General features: G+C 35.7%; 1 protein-coding gene and 1 non-coding gene across 2 annotated transcripts; one reads left to right on the top strand and one right to left on the bottom strand.

Annotated features, from left to right (window-relative positions):
- Window positions 1-6,787: 6,787 nt before the first annotated feature.
- LOC110911258 (F-box/LRR-repeat protein 7) lies at window positions 6,788-8,443 on the top strand. Its single transcript, XM_022155855.2, has 2 exons — window positions 6,788-7,696; window positions 7,873-8,443. The coding sequence occupies exons 1-2, from the start codon at window positions 6,820-6,822 to the stop codon at window positions 8,316-8,318; spliced, it is 1,323 nt and encodes a 440-aa protein (XP_022011547.1). The 5' UTR covers window positions 6,788-6,819; the 3' UTR covers window positions 8,319-8,443.
- Window positions 8,444-9,181: 738 nt separating this feature from the next.
- TRNAQ-CUG lies at window positions 9,182-9,253 on the bottom strand. Its single transcript has one exon. It is a non-coding gene; the product is annotated as a tRNA-Gln (tRNA).
- Between the last annotated feature and the right edge of the window lie 13,033 nt (window positions 9,254-22,286).

The raw sequence follows: 22,286 nt of genomic DNA, 5'->3' as shown, positions 1-22,286 counted from the left end.
TTTAGATGACGATGGCGCCGTAAGGATGGCGGAGGGTAGGTTTTTTGACCCTGCAACCCCACTTTTGCAGCCTTTTTGATTATCGGATAATCTGAGCCAAACCCTTTTTTTTTTTGAGATATACTTTGTTTTGATGTTGTTGGTCCCCCCCTAGTCGATGATGATAACAATATATCTGAGACACCTCCCGAGTTTGCGATTTCCGGGTGCGTTCGTTTTTGCGTAAAAAAATTTTTGTAAAAAAAAAAAATTAAACCGTAAACTTTTTAACGTAAACCGTAAACTTTTTAACGTAAAACGTAAAAACGTGAAGCGTAAAAAGTTTTACGTAAAACGTAAACGTAAAACGTTTTACGTAAAACGTAAATCGTAAAAAGTTTTACGTAGAACGTAAAACGTAAAAAGTTTTAACGTAAAAAGTAAAAAGTTTTACGTAAAACGTAAAAAGTTTTACGTAAAACGTAAAAAGTTTTACGTAAAGTAAAAATTTTAACGTAAAACGTAAAAAGTTTAACGTAAAACTTAAAATGTAAAAAGTCTAAAAAGGTTAACGTAAAACGTAAAAAGTGTAAAAACGGCGCGTAAAACCGGGAATAAAAAAACGCACGTAAAAACCCGGTCGCAAAAACGGCGTGAAAAAAACGGGGCGTAAAACGGGCCGTATAAACGGCGCGTAAAAACGGCGCGTAAAAACGGGACATAAAAACGGACGCAAAAACGGCTTGTAAAAAACGTGACGTAAAAAACGGCGCGGCAAAAAAACGGCGCCTAAAACCGGGCCTGAAAAACGGCACTTAAAAACTACGGTCGCAAAAACGGCGTGAAAAACGGAGTGTAAAACGAGTCGTAAAAAAACACGCGTAAAAAACGGGTGGTAAAAAAACGCGCGTAAAATTTTTTTATAAAAAAATCTGATTTCAAAATATTTGTTTAATAAAGAAATCTGATTTAGAAAAAAAAAATAATTAATGTAATATGTCAAAATTGTAAAAAAAAACAATAAACTTAATAAGACAAAAAAAAACAAAATTACTTAAATACCCTTTTAGATTAACATATTAAAAACATAATAAGACAAAAAGAATTTAATATTACTTTTAACTACTTTTAATCTTATCTATCCATTTTTAAGATCTAATGGCCAGAAAGTGGTTCCCGCGGTTCTTACAACTGAATGTGGTTTTCATTTTAACGTTCCCCTATATATATATATATATATATATATATATATATATATATATATATATATATATATATAAAGGGATAAAAAGGTTTTTGGATGAAAATGACAAGTACCTAATTATTTAGAGTTTACTGACATTTTTTAACGAAGTTAGTGGGTTGGACTAAAATAACAACAAATGGAAAAAGTCAAGGACCCGTAGGAGACAAAAAATCATTTGAACTAAAATGACAAGTTAGGACAAACCCCAAGAACTAAAATGACAATTTACTCTCAACAAAAATAACATCTATTTTTGTTATTAGTACCTCTAATTTAAAAAGAAAACAAACAATGTGCGTGCGTGAAATGAAAAATGTGCTTAAAATTTAGTATCCTTTATTCTTTTATACTGTTTGTGCAACCACTTATAGAATTAATTACAAGTTAGTTGGATGGAAAACAAGATAAATAATAATATAAATATATGATTATTGCATATGTTATGTATATAAAGTTAAAAGAGAACATTATGAATTACTATTTTTGTCTACATTCTTGTGAAAAGATGCACTCTTTTGAACAATAATTCGTAAGTGGAGTGGGTAGATGAATATATATTTGGGGCCATCAAGACATCTTAATATGCGTTATAAGAAAGGAATATTGACTTGTAATCTAGTTAAAAAATTAGAAATTGGTGGTTGTGAGATAAAGATGTTTGATGCCTTGATAAGACACCTTGCCCTTTTCAAATATTACATTCCTTTCAATAAGGGGTATTTTATTTTGATAACTTCTCTCAATAGAATTTGTATGAACTTAACTTAGTTTTGTTTATTTCTTTGAAGCAATATCCTCAACTAGAACATTGTTAAACGAAATTATTAATATACAAGGTTATTTACTTAAATAGGGCAATTAATAAAAAAAATACTCAATAACTTTTGTAAATTAAAAAACAAAACTCGGATAGTTTATAAATAAGGTAATTTGTGTAAATAAGTTTATAATTTATATATTATTTTGATTTAGGCATGTCACAATTCACTTAAAAATAATAAACGACTGATAAATTGTAAGTTTTCCCATAAAGTAGAGAAATAATTTGTTACTTATATTAATTTTGTAATTAGTTTAACATGGAAATGGGGCAATATAAAAATTGTAACTTAAAAAATATACTTCACTATGAAAAAACGTATCATAATCACTACACTGACTTGAGCACTAGGGGAATGGGGGACAACTGCTCTGCCATATATAAACTATTCCAGGTGAAAGTCGAATGTGGGCTAAAGCATCACGTATAATAAATGGCATGAACATGTCTAATCGACTGTGTCCAAGTGAAAGTCAAATGTTGACTAAAGCATCACGAATAATAAATGGCACGAACGTGTCTAATAAAAAAGCAAACATCAAAATTCTTAAAGTAGAAGAACCATGATTGTTAAATGATACGAACACAAATTAAGAGTCCAAAGTGTGGGAATATTTTTCAATAAAGAGATCGGGTATTTGACATCAAATATGCCCACTCATATGCACTCAAAGAATAAGAGTAATAATCAGTGTAAATCTAACTTATATATGTACATCTTCTGTATATTTAACTAAAACCTTATATAAAGTAAACCAAGTTTCATAAAAGTGAGTCTAAGCATTAAATTTCAGGAAATAATCTTATATAAGGTGAAGGTCTCCAAATCAAGCTTGTCTTATATATAATGGTTTGAATTAATAAGTCAAAGTGACAATACTTATTGAAACAAACAAATCATCTTTCTTGAGTAAAAGTCCTTCTACACAATGGGTTAAGATTCATTTACATTTAGTTTGATCAACATGCATCTTACTTTGGATTCAGACTTGATTAAAAAAAAGGGTTAACTGCCAGTTTCGTCCCTGTAGTTTGTCCAATTATGTCAGTTCAGACAAAATTTCAAGTTTGTACCATTTCCGTCCCTGACATTTTTGAAACATGTTAGTTCCGTCCAAAAAAACATGAGTTAACTGTCATTTTCGTCCATGTGATTTGTCCAGTTATTCGATTCAACCGTAGTTATTTTGGACATAACTGACATATTTCAAGAATGTCATGGACGAAAATTGTACAAACTTGAAATTTGTCCTGAACTGACATAATTGGAAAAATCACGGGGATGAAAATGACAGTTAACTCATAAAAAAAAAGCTGCCAAACAGATTTTGATTAATTTACATTTAGTTTGGACTCAAACCAGAGCCGTTCCAACGTTTTTGGAGGCCCTAAGCAAACTATAAAGGCGGGCTCCCTTCGAATTGGTATAAAGAAAACATCGGAAGTCTCAATCGCAAGTACAATATCAAAATTCAAAGATTTAAGGTATCAATTAGGGTTTTAGGGCAAACACTGATTTCTCCCCAATAATTTCTCCTAATTTCATCTCAAATTTTATATAGATATTATTATAAAAAAATAGCCGCTAAGCATTGCGACACCAATAATTTCTCCTAATTTCATCTCAAATTTCTCCCTAGTCAGTCAGCGACATCATTGAGCGGAGTTAGCATATGCGACGTTACAGTTAGCTAGAAAGGAGATTTCGGCCTTAATTACTTACGAATTACATATTGTTTGGAGATGGAATTGGGTCTCTTTTATTTTAAATTTGGTTTTCGGTTGAGCATTGCAATACATACAATTTTTGTTTTGTTCAGTAGGGACTAATACAATAATACACAAAAACTATATAAAGCTTTCTTTTTTTTTTTTTAAATTGAGGCCCTATTTTTTGGAGGCCCTAGGCTGTTGCCTAAATTTGAAAGCCTCTAGGTCCGGTCCTGACTCAAACTAGGGCACAGTTCTATTTGCATTATAAGTTTTGTCACATATTGTTCAATTATCAGAGTTGATTACGACCGTGACCCCTTTTAGATCCTGAGCTTGTGTTGTGTTGCTGAGTATTAAGGTGAGTCTCATAGTCCCATTTTCCATCACTTTTTTTTTTCAGGAAAGTATGCTTCTAAATTATTTTTACTTAAACATACATGATTCAAATGTTCGGCATAAACTGATATTAAGGGAAGTTTCTTGACTCTATGTTTTTTTCTTAAAGCTACGACATTTATTTTACATGCTAAATATTATTTGTAAAATAATAATTAAATAGCAATTTGAAAGTAGGTGAGCTCAAAAATATTTTATAGCACATCTTGTTCTTTATCACTAAAATATGATAAAATTATTAAGTTAAGAAATATATTGTTTTCAATGCATGTTAATTTGTTTTATCTTGTTTAAGACTTTGTGAAGAAAAATTTAAACACTTGTCACGAACATATATGCTAAAAAATAAACTTACAAATACAACACCAAACAAGTAAGTTGAAAAAATATCAACAAAACTATATGTTTGTAGATTTTGTAATTTAAACATAATAATTTGTAGTACATAAATTTGAGGTTTTAAAAGCAACATCCAAATAAGAAACACAAATATCATGATATGCTTGAAATGTGACAATTTTGATATTTTAACATTATAGCCTAAAAATACATATAATATCAAGATTTATTATATGTATAAAACATATATCATACACTGATACAGAAAATATGTAAAATACAATGATAATACATTAGTGTCGTATTATTAAAACACCTTAATCCTTGTCATAAGTCTCAAAAAAAAAAAAAAAAAAAAAAGATGAATAATGGTATATATGCACATATTATGGTTATGATGTTTATCTTGTGAGTTGTGATCAAGTACCATTTATTTTCAAAAGGTGATGTATAAAAATATTCAAAATATAATTTACAATCTAATAGATCATACACTCATGCAGATTTACATATTATAAATTAGCAACAAGTTATTGCATAATATGCAGATTAAAATAAATTTAAAAAGCATGAAAAACATAATATTGTAATAAGATAAACCCAGCTTTTTTATATACCAAGTAAAATTTCATTGACAGGCTAGTTGTGGTGATTGTGAAGGCAATCTAAATGGATGTTGCTATTTTCACTTCCACCACAAAATGACTACACCTTTTGTCATTTTCTATGGTTTTTGGCTACATCCACCTAATTTTGTGAATTATAAGAACGATCCATATATCATTTTCAATTCTTCACCATTAATTTTTGTAAATTAGATAACCTAAGAGAGTGAAAATAACTCACGAACCCTCACACTACATATACACGTGTCACAAACAAGTTACAGGATGTATAAACGAGGGGAATGGATGTATACTTTTCGGGAAACAATAGGCTGAACAGATGGTCTAGGTTGGGTTCGTCATGAAAAATAGAAGATTGTGGTTCTTTTTGTAAATGCTCTTGACGTGAGAATAGGTATCTACTTTAATGGGTGTAAAGTGGGAGTGAGATTAGAGAGTATGGATTTGGATTACATGAGAAGGAAAACCCCTTTGTGCTGACCATAAGTGGTAGCAGAAGAGGGGGTGTATTTGCGGAACATCATTGGCCATGCGTCGCTATGAGGATGTTCGTGTGTCTCTTTTGTGCTAGTCGTTAGTGGGTACTGGGAAGAGCAATTCGCAGAACGTCATTGGCCAAACGTCGTTATCTGGATGTACTTTTGGCCTCCTGTACGATGACTGCTAGTGGCGGTTGAGGAGAACTGGGATCTGCGAAACATTATTGGCTATACATCGTTATCAACAAGGCCGGCCCGAAGGGGGTATGAGGGGGGCGACGACACAAGGCCCAAACCCTCCGGAGGCCCAAATCATTTTAATTTTATATAGAATTTACGTTGTATAAGCTAGATGTTTGGAATGAAATTGTTATTATAAAATTTTTTAAAAATGTTTTAAAACTATATAATTGTTAGGGTGGTTAATGTCTTGCTTAAACAACAAAGAGACGCAGGTTCTAATCCCAGTGTCTCCAAATTTTCTATATTAGCTTCATTTTTTGGTTCTTTTTTGAATGGTTGTAAAAATCATGACTAGTCTCCGATTAGTCGCCGATTAATCACTAATCGGAGGTTCACCGATTAATCGCTAGGCGGTCAAGACGGTCCTATTCTGGCCAAATTTTGGCCTGACGCCGGCCAAATTTCGACCAAACCTTATATATTTCCTTCCAACTACATCTTTCTCTTTAATTAATAAATTACTATATATGCTTAGCTAAAAATAATTATTTATTTAAATTAGTTTCACATAAATTTTAGTGATTAGCTAATTGACAAGTTTATAGCCCATGAAAATTTACGAATAGGGCCCAAGATTTTTATCTTAAACATTACACAGGGCCAATTTTTTTTTTTTTTTTTTTTTATGATTTCGGAGACAGCCCTGTCATCAATGTGTCATTTTGGTCTCCTTTGTCTTGATGTTTCTGACGTGGCATATGGTCTCCGCGAATCAGTCGTTCCATGGTATGGGTTGAGTTTGGGTTTGCCCCAGACCCACATGGAGGGTTCGGACCCATATCTCTTCACTAAACACTAGACGTTACTGGTTAAAAAACTTTGAGATGTTTCACTTCACTAGTACATTGGAGCGATCAGGAACAGCGCGTGTATTACAGTACACTTTTAACTAGCGTGAGTACATAAGAAAATTATTCCCCAAAATTTCTTTTATAAATATTATATATTCAGTTTTTAAAACATTTCTCCTACTACTAAATGGACACAATCCTCTGCGACGAGCTCCTCCAAGAAATCTTCCACCACCTCCCTCCTCCGTCATCCTCCGCCGTCTCCCTCGTCTCCAAACGGTGGCGCCACCTCCTCCGTTCTTCTCTCTCCTCCCTCTCCCTCCGTCTCTCACCTAACCACCCATCCCTACCCTCTCTCTCCTCCTTCCTCTCTCACCACACCTCCCTCTCTACTCTTTCCGTCTCCTCCTCCTCCTCCGCCGGAACCACCGTCTTCTCCGGCGACCTCCTCCGCTCCATCTCCGCCGCCTCTCCTCAGTTATTATCTCTCTCAATCATTCTCTCCAGACCTCTTCTCTCTCTTCAACTTCTAACCTCTTTCACCAATCTCAAATCCCTAACCCTATCTCTCGCCGAAAACGCCTCGCCGGACTCTGTTTCCGATGAATTCACCGTTTCCTCTTCTCTGCGGCTACAATCACTCCGTCTGTCCGGAATTTGCGCCGGCGATTACTCTCTCAACTGGCTTTGGAAGAACTGTGATTGCAAAACCCTAACGAAGCTCGTTTTGGAGAATTGTGAAGGCGTAGGTGATAATTCTTCGTTTGCGTGTTTTGTAAAAGGATTGGAGAATGTTAGGGAAGTTGAATTGAGGACTTGCAGGTCTATTGTGTCGTTGATTTTGTTTAATTTGGGTGAGAATTGTAAGAGTTTGGTGTCTTTGTTAGTTTATGATGGTGGAAATAAGGAGAGCTTGCTTCGGTTCGTTCGTGAAACGACGTCTGATCTTCGGAGACTTGATCTCCGGTTACCACTTGATTTGGATGACACTCATCTCTTTCAAATTGGTGTGAAATTTAGTCGCTTGCGTGTTCTTCGCTTGCAAAGTTGCTGTATGGTTACAGGTAAAATAAAGTTAACCGAGTTAGGGTCAAAGGAAACAAGAGTTTGTAAATCGAAGGCAAAGGACATAGTATGCAATTTGGTGTCAATATAAATATTGGACGATTTTTGTAATTTACCATTATTATACCAATAATAGTAGAAACATAAGTTAGAAAATTGTATTGTATGGTTGCAGGTGAAGGTCTCAAAACCCTAGGGTTAGCTTTGAGTGATAGCCTTGAAGAACTAGCTTTAACAAATTGTGATGTTATCAATGGACAAGACGGGTTCCTTGTCGAATTAGCTCAGAATCTAAAAAAGATCAAAATACTGGATTTGTCCTACAATCATACTCTCCTCGATAAAGAATTTGCATCGATGATCAGTTCATACTGTAATCTACGAAAACTGAAACTACGGGGTTGCAGCAGATTAACCAACGTATCGTTGATTTCATTGTGCAAGAACTGTAAGCGTTTGGAGAGTGTGGATATACTTTACTGCCACGGGATTCAGGTGGAGGGTGTCGAGTTCTTGATCTTGAATTCTCGGCAACTGAGAAACCTGCAAGTCGAAGATCGTAAGTTATCGGAAGCTGCAAGAAGATGGATGACAGACAAGTTTATTGAGGTCCAACACTGATTGTATTTAACACTTGGATTGAAATTGTATATGGTTTCTTGTTGTGTCTTTTATCTTGTCATGAAAATAAGAATGCATATATGTAACAATATTTCTGTTTAAAGAATCAAAGTAAATTACATGCATATTTGTTGTATGGTTTAAATAGTTCTTGCTTCCTTTGTATATATTATTTGACTTGGCTTGAGGTTTCTGGTTTGTACAAGTATTAAGAGCAGAGTTCGAACCGAAGGTAACTCACTCGTGTAAAACCTCAAATTGATTTGGCTCGAATATTTTTCTTTGTATAAGGATGATGAGTCAACTCATAGAGCCACGAGCGGCTCGATTAAAAGGCGAGCGGATACCAACTCAGTTGGAAATATCAAAGCAAGCTGGTTCACAGGTTCAGCTTGTTTTATTAGTGAACTATCGTAGTCATAAAAACCAGCTTGTTGTATGGTTCAAATAACATATGCCTCAATCGTACAAATTAGTTCGTTACAAACACGATGCGACTTGGCTCGAGCTTGGTGGCTTGTACAAAATGCAGAGCTGAGTCCGAGCCGAAGGGAGCTCAACCTTGAATCGATTTGGCTAGAGTAAATTAGGTGAGTTGACTTGTTGAGCTATGAGCGGCTTGACTAAAAGGATGAGCCGAATACTATCCGGTTCGGGTGGTTTTAGTAGCAACTCGAGCCAAAGTTGGTGCTTGTTTGGCTAACTAGTTCATATTGTGTGCGAAGAATAAAGAGAATGAAAATTCAGAAATTAAAGTAAAAATTGTGTGCGAAGAATAAAGAGAATGAAAATTCAGAAATTAAAGTAAAAATTGTGTGCGAAGAATAAAGAGAATGAAAATTCATAAATTAAAGTAAAAATAAAGGTCCCACCGAGACTTGAACTCGGGTTACTGGATTCAGAGTCCAATGTCCTAACCACTAGACCATGGGACCACCTTGTTTAAAGCCATTCATTTTTTCCTTAATAAAGATAATAATTTTTGTTTGTTATTTATGAACTTATAAAATTAGTTAAAAACTGAGTGAAGTCAAATACGGATTCCTTCCGGTCAAATTTTCCAATATTTCACTTATTTACTTGGTTTTAAATAAGAGTGAATTTCAAGAATTGTCCTTTATCTTTATACCAATTTTCAGGCATTGTCCTTTATGTTCAAAATTGACGAGTTTTGTCCTTTATGTTTTCATATCATACACGTTTTGTCCTTTAGACCTAACCTAGTTAGATTTTTCAGTTAAATTTAGTCATGTACTTTGCACATGAGGGCATTTTTGTCAATTCAAAGGTTGCAGAAGCTTTGAGCTGTAAATCTGCTATTGAACTTACCTTTGAATTGACAAAAATGCCCTCATATGCAAAGCATATGACCAAATTTAACTGAAAAAACTAACTGGATTAGGCCTAAAGGACAAAACGTGTATGATATGAAAACATAAAGGACAAAACTTGTCAATTTTGAACATAAAGGACAGCACCTGAAAATTGGTATAAAGATAAAGGACAATCTTTGAAATTCACTCTTTAAATAATTATGAAAAATGCAAATCATAACAACATTATAATCTGCTGATTTCTTAAGGCCCCCTTATTCCCACCTCCCCTAGATCTTATTTTCACATCCCTAGTGTATACGGGCCGTATACAAAATATACGGCCCGTATAGAATTTTTTGAATAGGAAAATGCGCAGAGAATGTTTTTTTTTGATTTTATTATATACGGCCCGTATATAGTTATACGAGCCGTATACAAGTGTATACGATTTATTAAAAGTATACGGCTCAATGGATTTATTTCTGAGGTTTTTGATGTTTACCAAATGTATACGGGCCGTATAACTGTATACGGGCCGTATAGATTGATGTTTTTCAATTATCACGTTTTTTCCCGTAAAAACACCATCATTCTAGGGTTTCTAAACTCTTCATCACCTTTAAACAATGTTGATCGGAACACGCCGCTTAAATCGGAGCACAAGTAGAGTAACGTTACCGATCAGTCCGTTGATCAAGTAACTAGCAGAAGAACCCGACACAAACAAGTTCTCCACAGTTTGTTATTCAGATCTCTATTCGGTCATCTTTCCAAACTACAACACACGATAACTTTAAACTTTATAGTGTGTGATTTGACCAGGAAATGATTGGAGGTGATTGTTACCTTTAATAAGCTGTCATAGTTGTCAAATTCGATTTCAACAAATCTTTTCCTTTTCCTTCAATTTCTAGAACATTCTCCGTAACATGAAGACGTGTCGGGTTCTTCTACTAGTGGTATTTTAATGAAGTATTGAAGATTGAATGTGCAAACCCAACCGTTTTTTACTACGGAAACGGTGGCTATGCGAAATACAAACCGCAACCGTTTTTTACTACGGAAACGGTGGCTATGCGAAATACAAACCGCAATCTTTTGTGACTATGGGAAACACAAGTTTTCTTTTTGAGCTTGATAGATGTCCGTTATCTCAGTTGAGGCGGGCATTGTTTAAATCTCAATATAAGTAGATGCTACGTGTAACTTCATTAAACCAAGAACAAATCCTATTTCGAAACACATGTGTTCGTATCAGCGTTGTTTATCACCCTGTGTGAGCATTGGAAACCCGACAAACAGTCTTGACAACTGTGACAGCTTATCTATCTGTGTGTGTCACATCCATCCTGTTATAGCAATCGATATGATTAATTTTACAGATTTTTTTTTCTAATTAGCGTTGTTAACTACCAAAAGAATGCATACACAAATAGTTCTAGTGGACGAAGCAAAGAGACCGTTGTGTATATGAATCACGTTTTTTTTCTAATTAGCGTTGTTAACTACCTAGAAATTGATATGGTGAGTTGGTAATCAAAATCAAGATGTCAGACAACGTGCCTTTCGAGATCCAAGAGGAAATAATCAAACGGCTTCCAGTAAAATCACTGATTCGATTCCGATCAGTCTCCAAATCATGGAAAGCTGTTGTTGTTATTGTGCCTATCTCGGTTGTTCAGTACTTTCGTGATAATAAAACAAGAAATAATCAAATGGCTTCCAGTAAAATCACTGATTCGATTCCGACCAGTCTCCAAATCATGGAAAGCTGTTTTGTTATTGTGCCTATCTCGGTTGTTTAGTACTTTCGTGATAATAAAACAAGCAGACATTGATTTTGCCAAGATTGAAGGAAAGAATCTGGCCATAAGCGTTGTTGATTCTCAGCGTTATTCGAATGTAAATGGATCGGGTTCTTCTAGTTATTCGGAATGTTTCGAATCATCACAGAAGACGTGTCGGGTTCAACTCTCCTATATCAACATACTCTTCTCCAGACGCTTAGTTGTTACGAATGACAACTTGAGGGGTCTAGTTAACTTTCAGATTCAGGAAGCAGATGATTGGAGCGCAGGAATCAATGCAAAACCCTCGCCCTCAAAATCAACCAGAAACCAAAGGAAAAAGGGTAGATAATGGCTGATGGTTCTTCGTTGAGGAAACCGAACGTAGACGGAAATGATAGGCCTGGTAACCGGAAGAGAAAAAACCCTAGTGCATATTCAATCTTCATTGCTTCATTAAAATTACAACACACGATAAAATGCTTGGAACTCACCTGATAACAAATAATCAGTTCAAACTTTCAACAATCGACATCTGGTCCTTGTTTTTCCACATCATTCTGTCACTTTGTGTGTTGACGTAGCTGACAAACACATTGGTATTTTCTCAAAATGTGCAAACTTGAAGAATCTCACTTCATTGCGTATGTTCTTGTGCTGTAGAAACCGGTGATGAATTTGTGTATCTAAATCAGGTTCTCTGCCTTAGATCGGTCATTCCTTGTGATACATGAACGTTGTATTCTTGTCTTTCAGAAGAGTTGGTATTGAACCAAGAATACTTCAAACATTCTAAACCCTACTTGGAAACAAACCAACAAAATCCTTATACTCTTCTAGCAGAACCCGACACGTCTTCTATCATGTGACGGACACAGGTGCAAGAGAATGGCGAGTTATTTTCAGTTATTTCTGTTGATCCGCAAATTCCATTGTTTAAATCAGAATCAGGTTCTCAAAACAAGGATCACTCTAATAGATTAAAGAGAATAAACCAATTTTTACCAATTTTTACCCATAGTATACGGGCCGTATAACAATATACGACCCGTATACATCGTTCGTATACATTGTATACGATCGGTAAAAAAAAATTTTACCGAGAGTATAGGGCCGTATAAACCGTATACGGCCCGTATACATATGGTAAAAACCTCTGTAATCTTTATATAGTGTGTGATTTGACCGGTTGTATTAAGTTATCTCTGTTGAATTTGATTTCAACAAATCTTTTCCTTTTCCTTCAATTTCTAGAACATTCTCCGTAACATGAAGAGAAATCAATTGTATTTTTTTAGTTGTTTCTCTTGTTAAGTTTCTGAACCAACCGAAATCCACAAATTCCAACAGTTACTTCGTTTTTACCGTCCGGTTTCCAAACTCTTTCACTCAGTTAATATTCATTGTGGTGGATGCAAGCATAAAGTTAGAAAAATACTCAAGAAGATTGAAGAGTACACAACTGAAGGTTCAGTGCACGAAAAGTTTCTTACGAACGATATGTATCAGGAAGCTCAGTATCAACAACTTGTGAGTGGGAATATGGCTATGAAGAATAGTATGGATAAACAATCACCGGTACGGATTTTGGTGTTTTGGTAGGTTGAAAGAGGTGAATGGTCCTTGTTTTTCCATGTATCAACAATCACCGGACGTGTCATGTTCTTCTGCTAGTAGTATGAGTCTGAGTCCATTGTGGTTCGTGAACGTATTGTTGAAATCGTCCATCACTTAAGACCTTCAAAGATTTGTTGAAATCGAAGAAAAGAGTAACTAGCAGAAGACGTGTCAGGTTCTTCCAACAAATTGTGTATGTGCTTGTGTTGTAGAAACCGGCGATGAACTTGTGCTGTAGAAACCGGTGATGAACTTGTGTTGTAGAAACCGGTGATGAACTTGTGCTGTAGAAACCGGTGATGAACTTGTGCTGTAGAAACCGGTGATGAACTTGTGCTGTAGAACGTTGGAAACCCGACAAACAGTCTTGACAACTGTGACAGCATATTCAATCTTCATTGCTTCATTAAAATTACAACACACGATAAAATGCTTGTAAAATTGCATCAACTCTCCTATATCAACATACTCTTCTCCAGACACTTAGTTGTTATGAATGACAACTTGAGGGGTCTAGTTAATCTATTACAAGCTACAACACACGATAACTTTACACTTTATATAGTGTGTGATTTGACCGGTTGTATTCAGTTATTTCAGTTGATCCACAAATTCCAACAAATATTTCACTCCAGTAACTGAAACCAAACGTAGACGGAGATGATAGGCCTGGTAACCGGAAGAGAAAAAACGGCAGTGATTCGGAATGTTTCGAATCATCACAGAAGACGTGTCGGGTTCTTCTGCTAGTTATTCGGAATGTTTCGAATCATCACAGAAGACGTGTCGGGTTCTTTTGCTAGTAGTATGAGTCTGAGTCCATTGTGGTTCGTGAATGTTTCGAATCATCACAAAAGACGTGTCGGGTTCTTCTGCTAGTAGTATGAGTCTGAGTCCATTGTGGTTCGTGAATGTTTCGAATCATCACAGAAGACGTGTCGGGTTCTGCTAGTAGTATGAGTCTGAGTCCATGCGACAGACACAATTCTTGCAACTTAAATCCACAATCAACGTATACAGATGCAAGAGAATGGCGAGTTATTTTCAGTTATTTCTGTTGATCCACAAATTCCATTGTTTAAATTAGAATCAGGTTCTCAAGACAAGGACCGTTCTAATAGATTAAAGAGAATAAACCAATTTTTACCCATAGTATACGGGCCGTATAATAATATACGACCCGTATACAATCATCGTATACATAGTATACGATCGGTAAAAATATTTTTTACCAGTCGTATACGGCCGTATAAAAAGTATACGACCCGTATACGCATGGTAAAAAATGGTAACAGGTTGTGGTTCAGCCAAAATGACATCTAGCATTACTAACGATTCAAGTAAGTATCTAAAATTTTGAAAATTCAGGTTTACCTTGTTAGTTTCTCAAAACACTAATAAACATCTGCTTCCTGAATCTGAATCAGAATGTTAACTCTTTCACTCATAAACATCTGCTTCCTGAATCTGAATCAGCATGTTAACTCTTTCACTCCTCAACATCGAGGGTTGTATCGGAATCGGGCGTTGGAAGGATTGTAGTAGTAGGACATTGGTACTACTGTGAAAGTTGCAACAGGAAGCTCAACTTTAACGGACCGGTTATTCGACCGAGTAATCAATTGTATTTTTTTAGTTGATTCTCTTGTTAAGTTTTTCTGATCCAACCGAAATCCACAAATTCAAGTCAAGGATCGTTCTAATAGATTAATGAGAATAAACCCTCGTTTCTTCATCTTCATCTTCAAGAACAATGATGAACAGATGATGTTGGGAATTAAACGCATGTACGTGACAAAACAAGGATCGTTCTAATAGATTAAAGAGAATAAAGCAAGGATGTTGTGAATTCGCATAAACATATATTCGTTTCATAACATCCTGCTATAAATCAACCACAACTGACAAAGAGCCTGTATTAAAAACCATCCTATGTCTTTTACCAACCGAAGAGGCAGCAAGGACAGATAATACTTCATTTGTCGAGAAACCATATTGTCAAGAAACTAACATCTTTTAATACTTCATTTGTAACCGTAAGGATAATGCAAATTTGTACGTAAAGATCTCTACACAAACTGTGTATGTGCTTGTGCTATAGAAACCGGTGATGAATTTGTGTATCTAAATCAGGTCTCTGCCTTAGATCGGTCATTCCTTGTGATACATGAACGTTGTATTCTTGTCTTTCAGAAGAGTTGGTATTGAACCAAGAATACTTCAAACATTCTAAACCCGACTTGGAAACAAACCAACAAAATCCTTATACTCTTCTAGCAGAACCCAACACGTCTTCTATGATGATTCGAAACATTCACGAACCATAATGGACTCAGACTCATACTACTCACCCTCCCCTGAGGAAAAGTTTTCCCGACGACTCATGACAAAGCAGTTGGTTTGGGTTCATATCAGCGTTGTTTATCACCCTGTGTAAGCATTGGAAGCCCGACCACTAGCAGAATCATTGCATTATATCTCCGTTGAAAACAAGTGATTAAAACGCTTCTCCTTGCAACTCTCATCAAATGCCTCACCCTTCCTTTTTATTACAGTCATACGACACGTTTTTTTGTTTTTCAGTCTTTGTTACTTGTTAAAGTTTTATTTTTTTCTACTTTTATAAAGATTTGACCACCTAACGACTGTAAAACGTCTCGTGTGATTGACACCTTAAATCCATTAAATACTTTGGGTGAAATCTAATTTTCTTTTCATACGGGCCGTATACAGTTATACGGCCCGTATACAGTATTCATATCCATTGTATACGACCAGGCAAATTCTTTACACATGGTGTATACGGGACATATACAGTTATACGGCCCGTATGGAATGAAAAAAACTGACAAAAGTCTGAAGGCACTTTGTTAGTTTTATTTTATTATATACGGGCCGTATAACTGTATACGGCCCGTATACACCATATGTAAATAAGTTTTTGCCATGTATTAATATTTGGACCCTTTCTTAAACATTATTTTTTTATCCCTAAATGTTATTTATTCTTTACAGTTGCAATGATTTATATAATTAAAAACAGTCGACTTTAATAAAAAAGAATTTAGTTTGTGTTTGATTAGACATACGGCCTTTGTTAACCCAGTCGACTTTAATAAAAAAGAATTTAGTTTGTGTTTGATTAGACATACGGCCTTTGTTAACCCAGACTTAAGGCCGTGGGTATGGGGCGGGAGTTTAGGCGTGGGTTGGGGTAAAACGCCTAAGTCACCACCCCAGGTGGGCTTGGGTTGTGGCGTGGCCCCTTGGGGCTTGGCTTTCAAGCCGGGCGTGGGGCGGTTTGGCCAGGCTAGCTGGCGGACTATCATTTGCTCACCCCGCCACGTCACGCGGGTGTATAAAATTTTGAAATTTAAAATTCTAATTGGTCCCCCCATCCCCCCATCTTCTATAACCGTCACCCGGGTCACCCAAAGGCCCTATATATTGCAACCCCAACCCCACTGGTCCCCCATCCCACGAACCAAACACCCCACCGGCTACACCGCTGTCTTGAACCCGCTACCTCGCTGGTCCCCCCATCCCACGAACCCAAGAAGAAATGGCATCCTGGACCCGTCAAGAAGAAATGGCACTCGTAACTAGCTCGTCGACGCTATGAAGGAGCGGCCACCGGGCCAAACAAAATATTGGGCGGAAGCATTTGCGGCCTACCGATAAAACGTCGGTAACGACCGCCACAACCTCAACGCGTGCCAACATAAATGGCGCGAGCTACGGCCCAAGCTCGAGCGTTTTAAGGCTTGCTACGATGCGGTTCTCGGTGGCGAGTTAAGCCACGAGGACCGGGTGGCGGTGGCGAACATAGAGTTTCGAGGCAAGGAAAACAAGGCGTTCGACAAGATCGACCTTTTTGAAATTTTTTTAACGCTCTAGGTTTTTTTATTTTGTAATTTTTAGAAATTATGTAATTTTTAGGATTATGTAATTTTTAAAATTTTAATGAAGTTGTAGGTTTTTTTATAAATGTTGTGTGATTTTTTATAAATTTTTTGTATTTTTTTTAAAAAACCATTTATGCCACGCGGTTCACCCAACCCAAGCCCAACCCACGCCCCGCCATACCCCGCGGACACGTAACCCGGCAGTGGGCTGGCTCCGCGGACACGTGTCACCAAATGCCCAACCCAAGCCCCAACCCCCGCCCCACCATACCCACGGCCTAAAGAACAAACATAGTTTATTATTCCAAGTTTCATTATTGTATTATGTATTTATAACATTGGTGTTATTTGGTCATTCACATGCTTGTCTTACGGACATTACTTCTCACAACTTACAAAACTCGATCAACTTAGGGGTGTTCAGAATTTGATTCGAATTTGAAAAATTCGAAATTCGATTAAAAAGGTTCGAATTCGAGTTGATTCGTATTCGAGTCCAGTAATTGAATACGAATTTATGATTTTGAATTCGATTCGAAATTCGAATTCAATTTATATATAATTTTTGGATATATGTATATACACACACAAACATATATACACATATAACTTCTAAACATGATAAGTTTATTATTCATAACATTACCAAACCTACTGACAAATAGTCCATGCTACTTATTTCTAAATTTTTTACCTAACTTAAATCACTACCAGTAACCAACATATCTTCTAATTTTTTGTGTTTTGACATATTGATAGTTAATTAATTTTGCAGATTATTATATTTTATGTTGAATATAATTAGTTTGTAGTATTTTAAAAAATGAAATTAAAATAATTTATTGTTTAGGGTGAATTTGAATTAAATCGAATTTATTCAAATTCGGTTCGATTTCGATTTCGATTCGAATTCGAGTTTCAGATATTAATCGAATCGAATCAAATACAAATTCAGGTAAAAATAATAAAAATTCAAAAAATTTGATTCGAATAATTCAAAAATTCATTATTCGATTCGATGAACACCCCTAAAAATAATAAAAATTCAAAAAATTCGATTCGAATAATTTAAAAATTCATTATTTGATTCGATGAACACCCTTAAATCAACTCACTATCTAACACCCATTAATATATAATTCGATGGAACGATCAAATAGAATGCTTACCCCCCCCACACACAATACCACATTCATTGGTTATCTGCTATATCCAGGATGAATTCATGATTGACTCCTAAATAACCACGTTGTGGTAAATAAGCATTTATACTATGTTCCCGAGTCATTTAACAGGGGAGGTGACGGGAAGGGAGGGGAAGGAAAATTTTCTCTTCTAATCTCTCCAATTTGGGAGGATGAATATATAGTTATATTTGGTCATATTTTCTTCCCTTTTCCCTCCCCTCCCCCTGTTAAATGAAACTCGGGAACATGGTTTTTCATATTTTCATCTCTTTTCCCTCCCCTCTCCCTGTTAAATGAGTCTCGGGAACAGAGATTGTCTAATTATGGTGTACATCCAAAAATTCGATTTGTTCCGTCCATTTTGGGCTTATATGGTTGGTCTATAGGTATTTCACTCTTTATGGGCTTTTTTATATATTGTCTAGGACTTGATCAGCCAAGTCATGAGTTTTGGGCCCATGATATGGACTACGTCACCCAGGACATGGGTTACGTCTTCATTAGTGAAGATGATGTGATTAATTAATTTCATCAATTTTGAGTTTGGGATGATGCATGTACATTTTAGTCAGTTTTTTTTTTTTCAAATCAAAACGTCTCTTATTAAATTAACAGTAATATAATGATTATAAAATAAAATAAAATAAAAATTAGAATAAAATTTGTCTTAATACAATATATATATTATTTAAAGATGCAGTGTGCGTCCCAGAGGTTTTCCGGCGGAGTCAACTTGAGCCACGCAACAAGTTTTTGGATTACTGGGTCCTTGTACTCTGAAAAGCGCAACACTCTGAGTCTCTGAAGTATATTGTCGTTAGAATTTATCGTTAAGTGGGTAACGGAATATACTGTAGCGGGAGCTAAATGGTCTTTTGACCATAAAAAACACCAAGTCCATGGTGAGAGGGATGTGAATTAATGGTCGTTTGCAGGTGATGTGTGCGGTGGATCAGTGGTGATGATGGTGTACGGGTTGTGCAGGTGGGTGGTTGACTGTTGTTGATGAACAGGTTGATAGTGCTCAACGGAGGTTATGAAGTGCGGCGGTGTGTGGTGGGTTTCTACAACAACCCTCGAAAATGCCCTAAAATACCCTGTATGTACAAAACCGAGCCCGTTTAACCTTATTTTTATTAAAAATCAAATAAAATAATGATTTTATTTTGCTCGCGGGCCGCGACAGGTTGAGGATAGGTCAGTTGCGGGGCGTGACGGCCTATTGATGACCAGAAACATTTAAGTGCCATGTGTCGTGCCATGTGGCAAACCTAGGGACCACCCGGCAACCCTAGCCGTAGTTAGGGTGCCCTCGCGGGGCGCGAGAAGACCCCCTTGGGCGGGTCATGGGGCGCGAGAGACCCCAAAATTTCGTATAAATGGAGCAGTTCAGGAGCAGTCACAATCGTTCAAATCTCTTTCTTTCTCTCTCAATATAGTCTAAAAATTATCACTAAAATACCCCCTAAATCACGAAGCTCTGCCCCATTGTAAGTATTTTAACCCCCGATTACTAATTCGATACCCTGTCCGATTGATCTGGAACCCAGAAACTGATGCCAAAGCGCTGCCTGTTTAGGGCTATGCTTTGTAAACTAAGTTGGGGTTCTGTCTCGGATGTATTGATAAGTTAAATTGGGTTATTATACTAACGCGCGGGCATTATATATTTTTAATAGGAACTCAAGAATATTAACAGAAAATATCACTAGGAAGCCGTTGAAATACCTAAGTTTACAATGTGAGTCATTCTCTTTTTCTCATAGTTTGTGAGCCATTCTTCTTTTCACCAACTTATTTTACAAAACCCTAATTAATTTCAGTTATACTTACAGTGATTAGGTCTTTATATTCTACAAAATACTGGCGTTGTTATGGGGTTTTGTATACACTACTTGATAATCTTCACAATTGGACACGAGTAGCCAATGTGTGATATGACCATAGTCACAGATACGTCGAGTGACAAGTACTTAGAGTTTTGGTTAGATATAAACATTGTAATAGCTCTTAATACTGTGAAGTTCTAACAATGTGTTTTTATAAAATGAAATGTGCTCGCCAGTATTTCTTGCAGATAAAATGTTTTCAAAACGTGGTTCAGGTAACCTAATGTGAAGCTATAAGAAGCCAGCTATGGAGCTTTGAAGGCTTAAAGAAAGTGGATTTAATTTACCTGAATAAAAGAAGGAGTTATATTTTCAGCAAACTAGGGTTTATCCCTATTTGTTTAATATAAAAGTTTGGTGTTTTGCAAACTCTGAATTTATTTTTTTAACTACGATCCTGATGTCTCATTTCCGCTGCCAAATTAATAAACACCGATACCACCGGCTCGTGTTCGCGGCTCCCGCTCCCGGGGTGGGGTCGGGGGTTACGACAGAAGGTGGTATCAGAGCCACTTGTTTAAGCCATTTAGGTGTTCTTTTAAATGCCAAAATTTTAAACACTTATGTTAGGAAATATCCATAACTTATGTGTTATTTTATGATTTTGTGTATTTTGATGATTTTTGAGATTCGCAGCATGAGTGATCAGAATACCTCCGACGCTTATCGTCACATATCCCATTCTCCTATGGATGAAGAACCATCTAAGTTAGCCTCAGGATATGTAGCAGAATCTAAAGATACCTTTGTTTTAGAACCAAATCTGAGGAAGCATTCCCACCTAAGAAGGGGGATGGTTTAGCAAAGAAAAGAGGGAAAGGAGAAAAAGGATAAGGCAAATCTAAAAGCAGAAACAAGCCGCAAGAACCATAGCCGAGGGAACAACCCAGATTCCAGTCACTAGACCTTTATGGGAAGCACTAGACCTTTATAGGAAGAACTAGATAGAAGACTAGCAAATCTGGATATGTTTAGAAATGAAGGAAATGCACCTGATCTTAACCTTGTAGCAGCCCCAGAACCTCAACTACTACCATTATACCCTGACCAACCCATGAACCTAGAACAAATCCAGGAAAACCCATTTCCAATCCTAGCCTTTGATCCAAACGAAATACCCAAGTTACCAGCACCAAATCCCTTAGAATATTTGGAGACCAACGATTGGACATTTCAGGAATTAATGAATGATCCCTACCCATACATGCCTTACGGATAACCAGAACCAGTTTACCCTGAACCCGTACCAGCCCAAATGCCACCAATGAGCCACGAGAATGTAGAAGAACTTCGCCACTATGGTGAAGATTTGATTCAGGAAGGAAATAGGATCTGCCGTATCGGGGAAAATCTCGTCTGGAAATACGACGAGAGGGAGTTGTATTTTTAGAGAACCACCACTTAATATATATATATTTAGGGGAAGGTTCATTTGAGAAGAAATTTTTATTGAGAAGAAAAAGAATAAAAGGGTACAATTGTAAAACATTAAATAGTTTTTTTCTCATCTCATTTATTATTATGTTTGACTAATTAATTAGTCATTAAGATTATAATCCTCCACACTAAATATTTTTGCCTACACACATCAAAAGTTATCCTACACATTTCGAAATTTATCCTACACATATTGAAATTTATCCTACACAACTCGTAATTTATCCTACACGCCTCGTATTTATCCTACACTATAAATGTTTTTTTTATTTTTATTTTTTGTGAAAAATATATATCTTAAAAATAAGTTACAAATTTAATATAGTTAGTTATTAAAGATGAAACTACCAATTAATCATGTATGTAAGTTTACTAATATATCGTTATAGTTACATTAAGTACAAATATTAAATGAAGTCTAATGAAGGATTCCTATTGGTTGAAGTTTCTTCTTTTTTTTTCTTACAAAGAATTTCTTCCCATTTGAACCCTCCACTATATATATATATATATATATATATATATATATATATATATATATATATATATATATATATATATATATATATATATATATATATATATATATATATATATATATAGGGGACCGCTAAAATGAGAACCACCTCCAATTGTAAGAACTGAGAGAACCACTTTCTAGCCTTTAGATCAATGAGATGGATGAATGAGATTTAAAGTAACTAAAATTAATATTAAATAGATTTTGTCTTATTATGTCTTTAATATTATAATCCAAAAGGGTAGTATAGTAAAATTACACTATTTTGTCTTTATATATATATTATATTTAATTGCCTTTTTGTCTTATT

This window comes from Helianthus annuus, chromosome 15 (genome assembly GCF_002127325.2).
Source record: "Helianthus annuus cultivar XRQ/B chromosome 15, HanXRQr2.0-SUNRISE, whole genome shotgun sequence".
Taxonomy (NCBI): Eukaryota; Viridiplantae; Streptophyta; class Magnoliopsida; order Asterales; family Asteraceae; genus Helianthus; species Helianthus annuus.
Note: the sequence above shows the minus strand (reverse complement) of the source record. Positions and strands in the feature narration are given on the sequence as shown.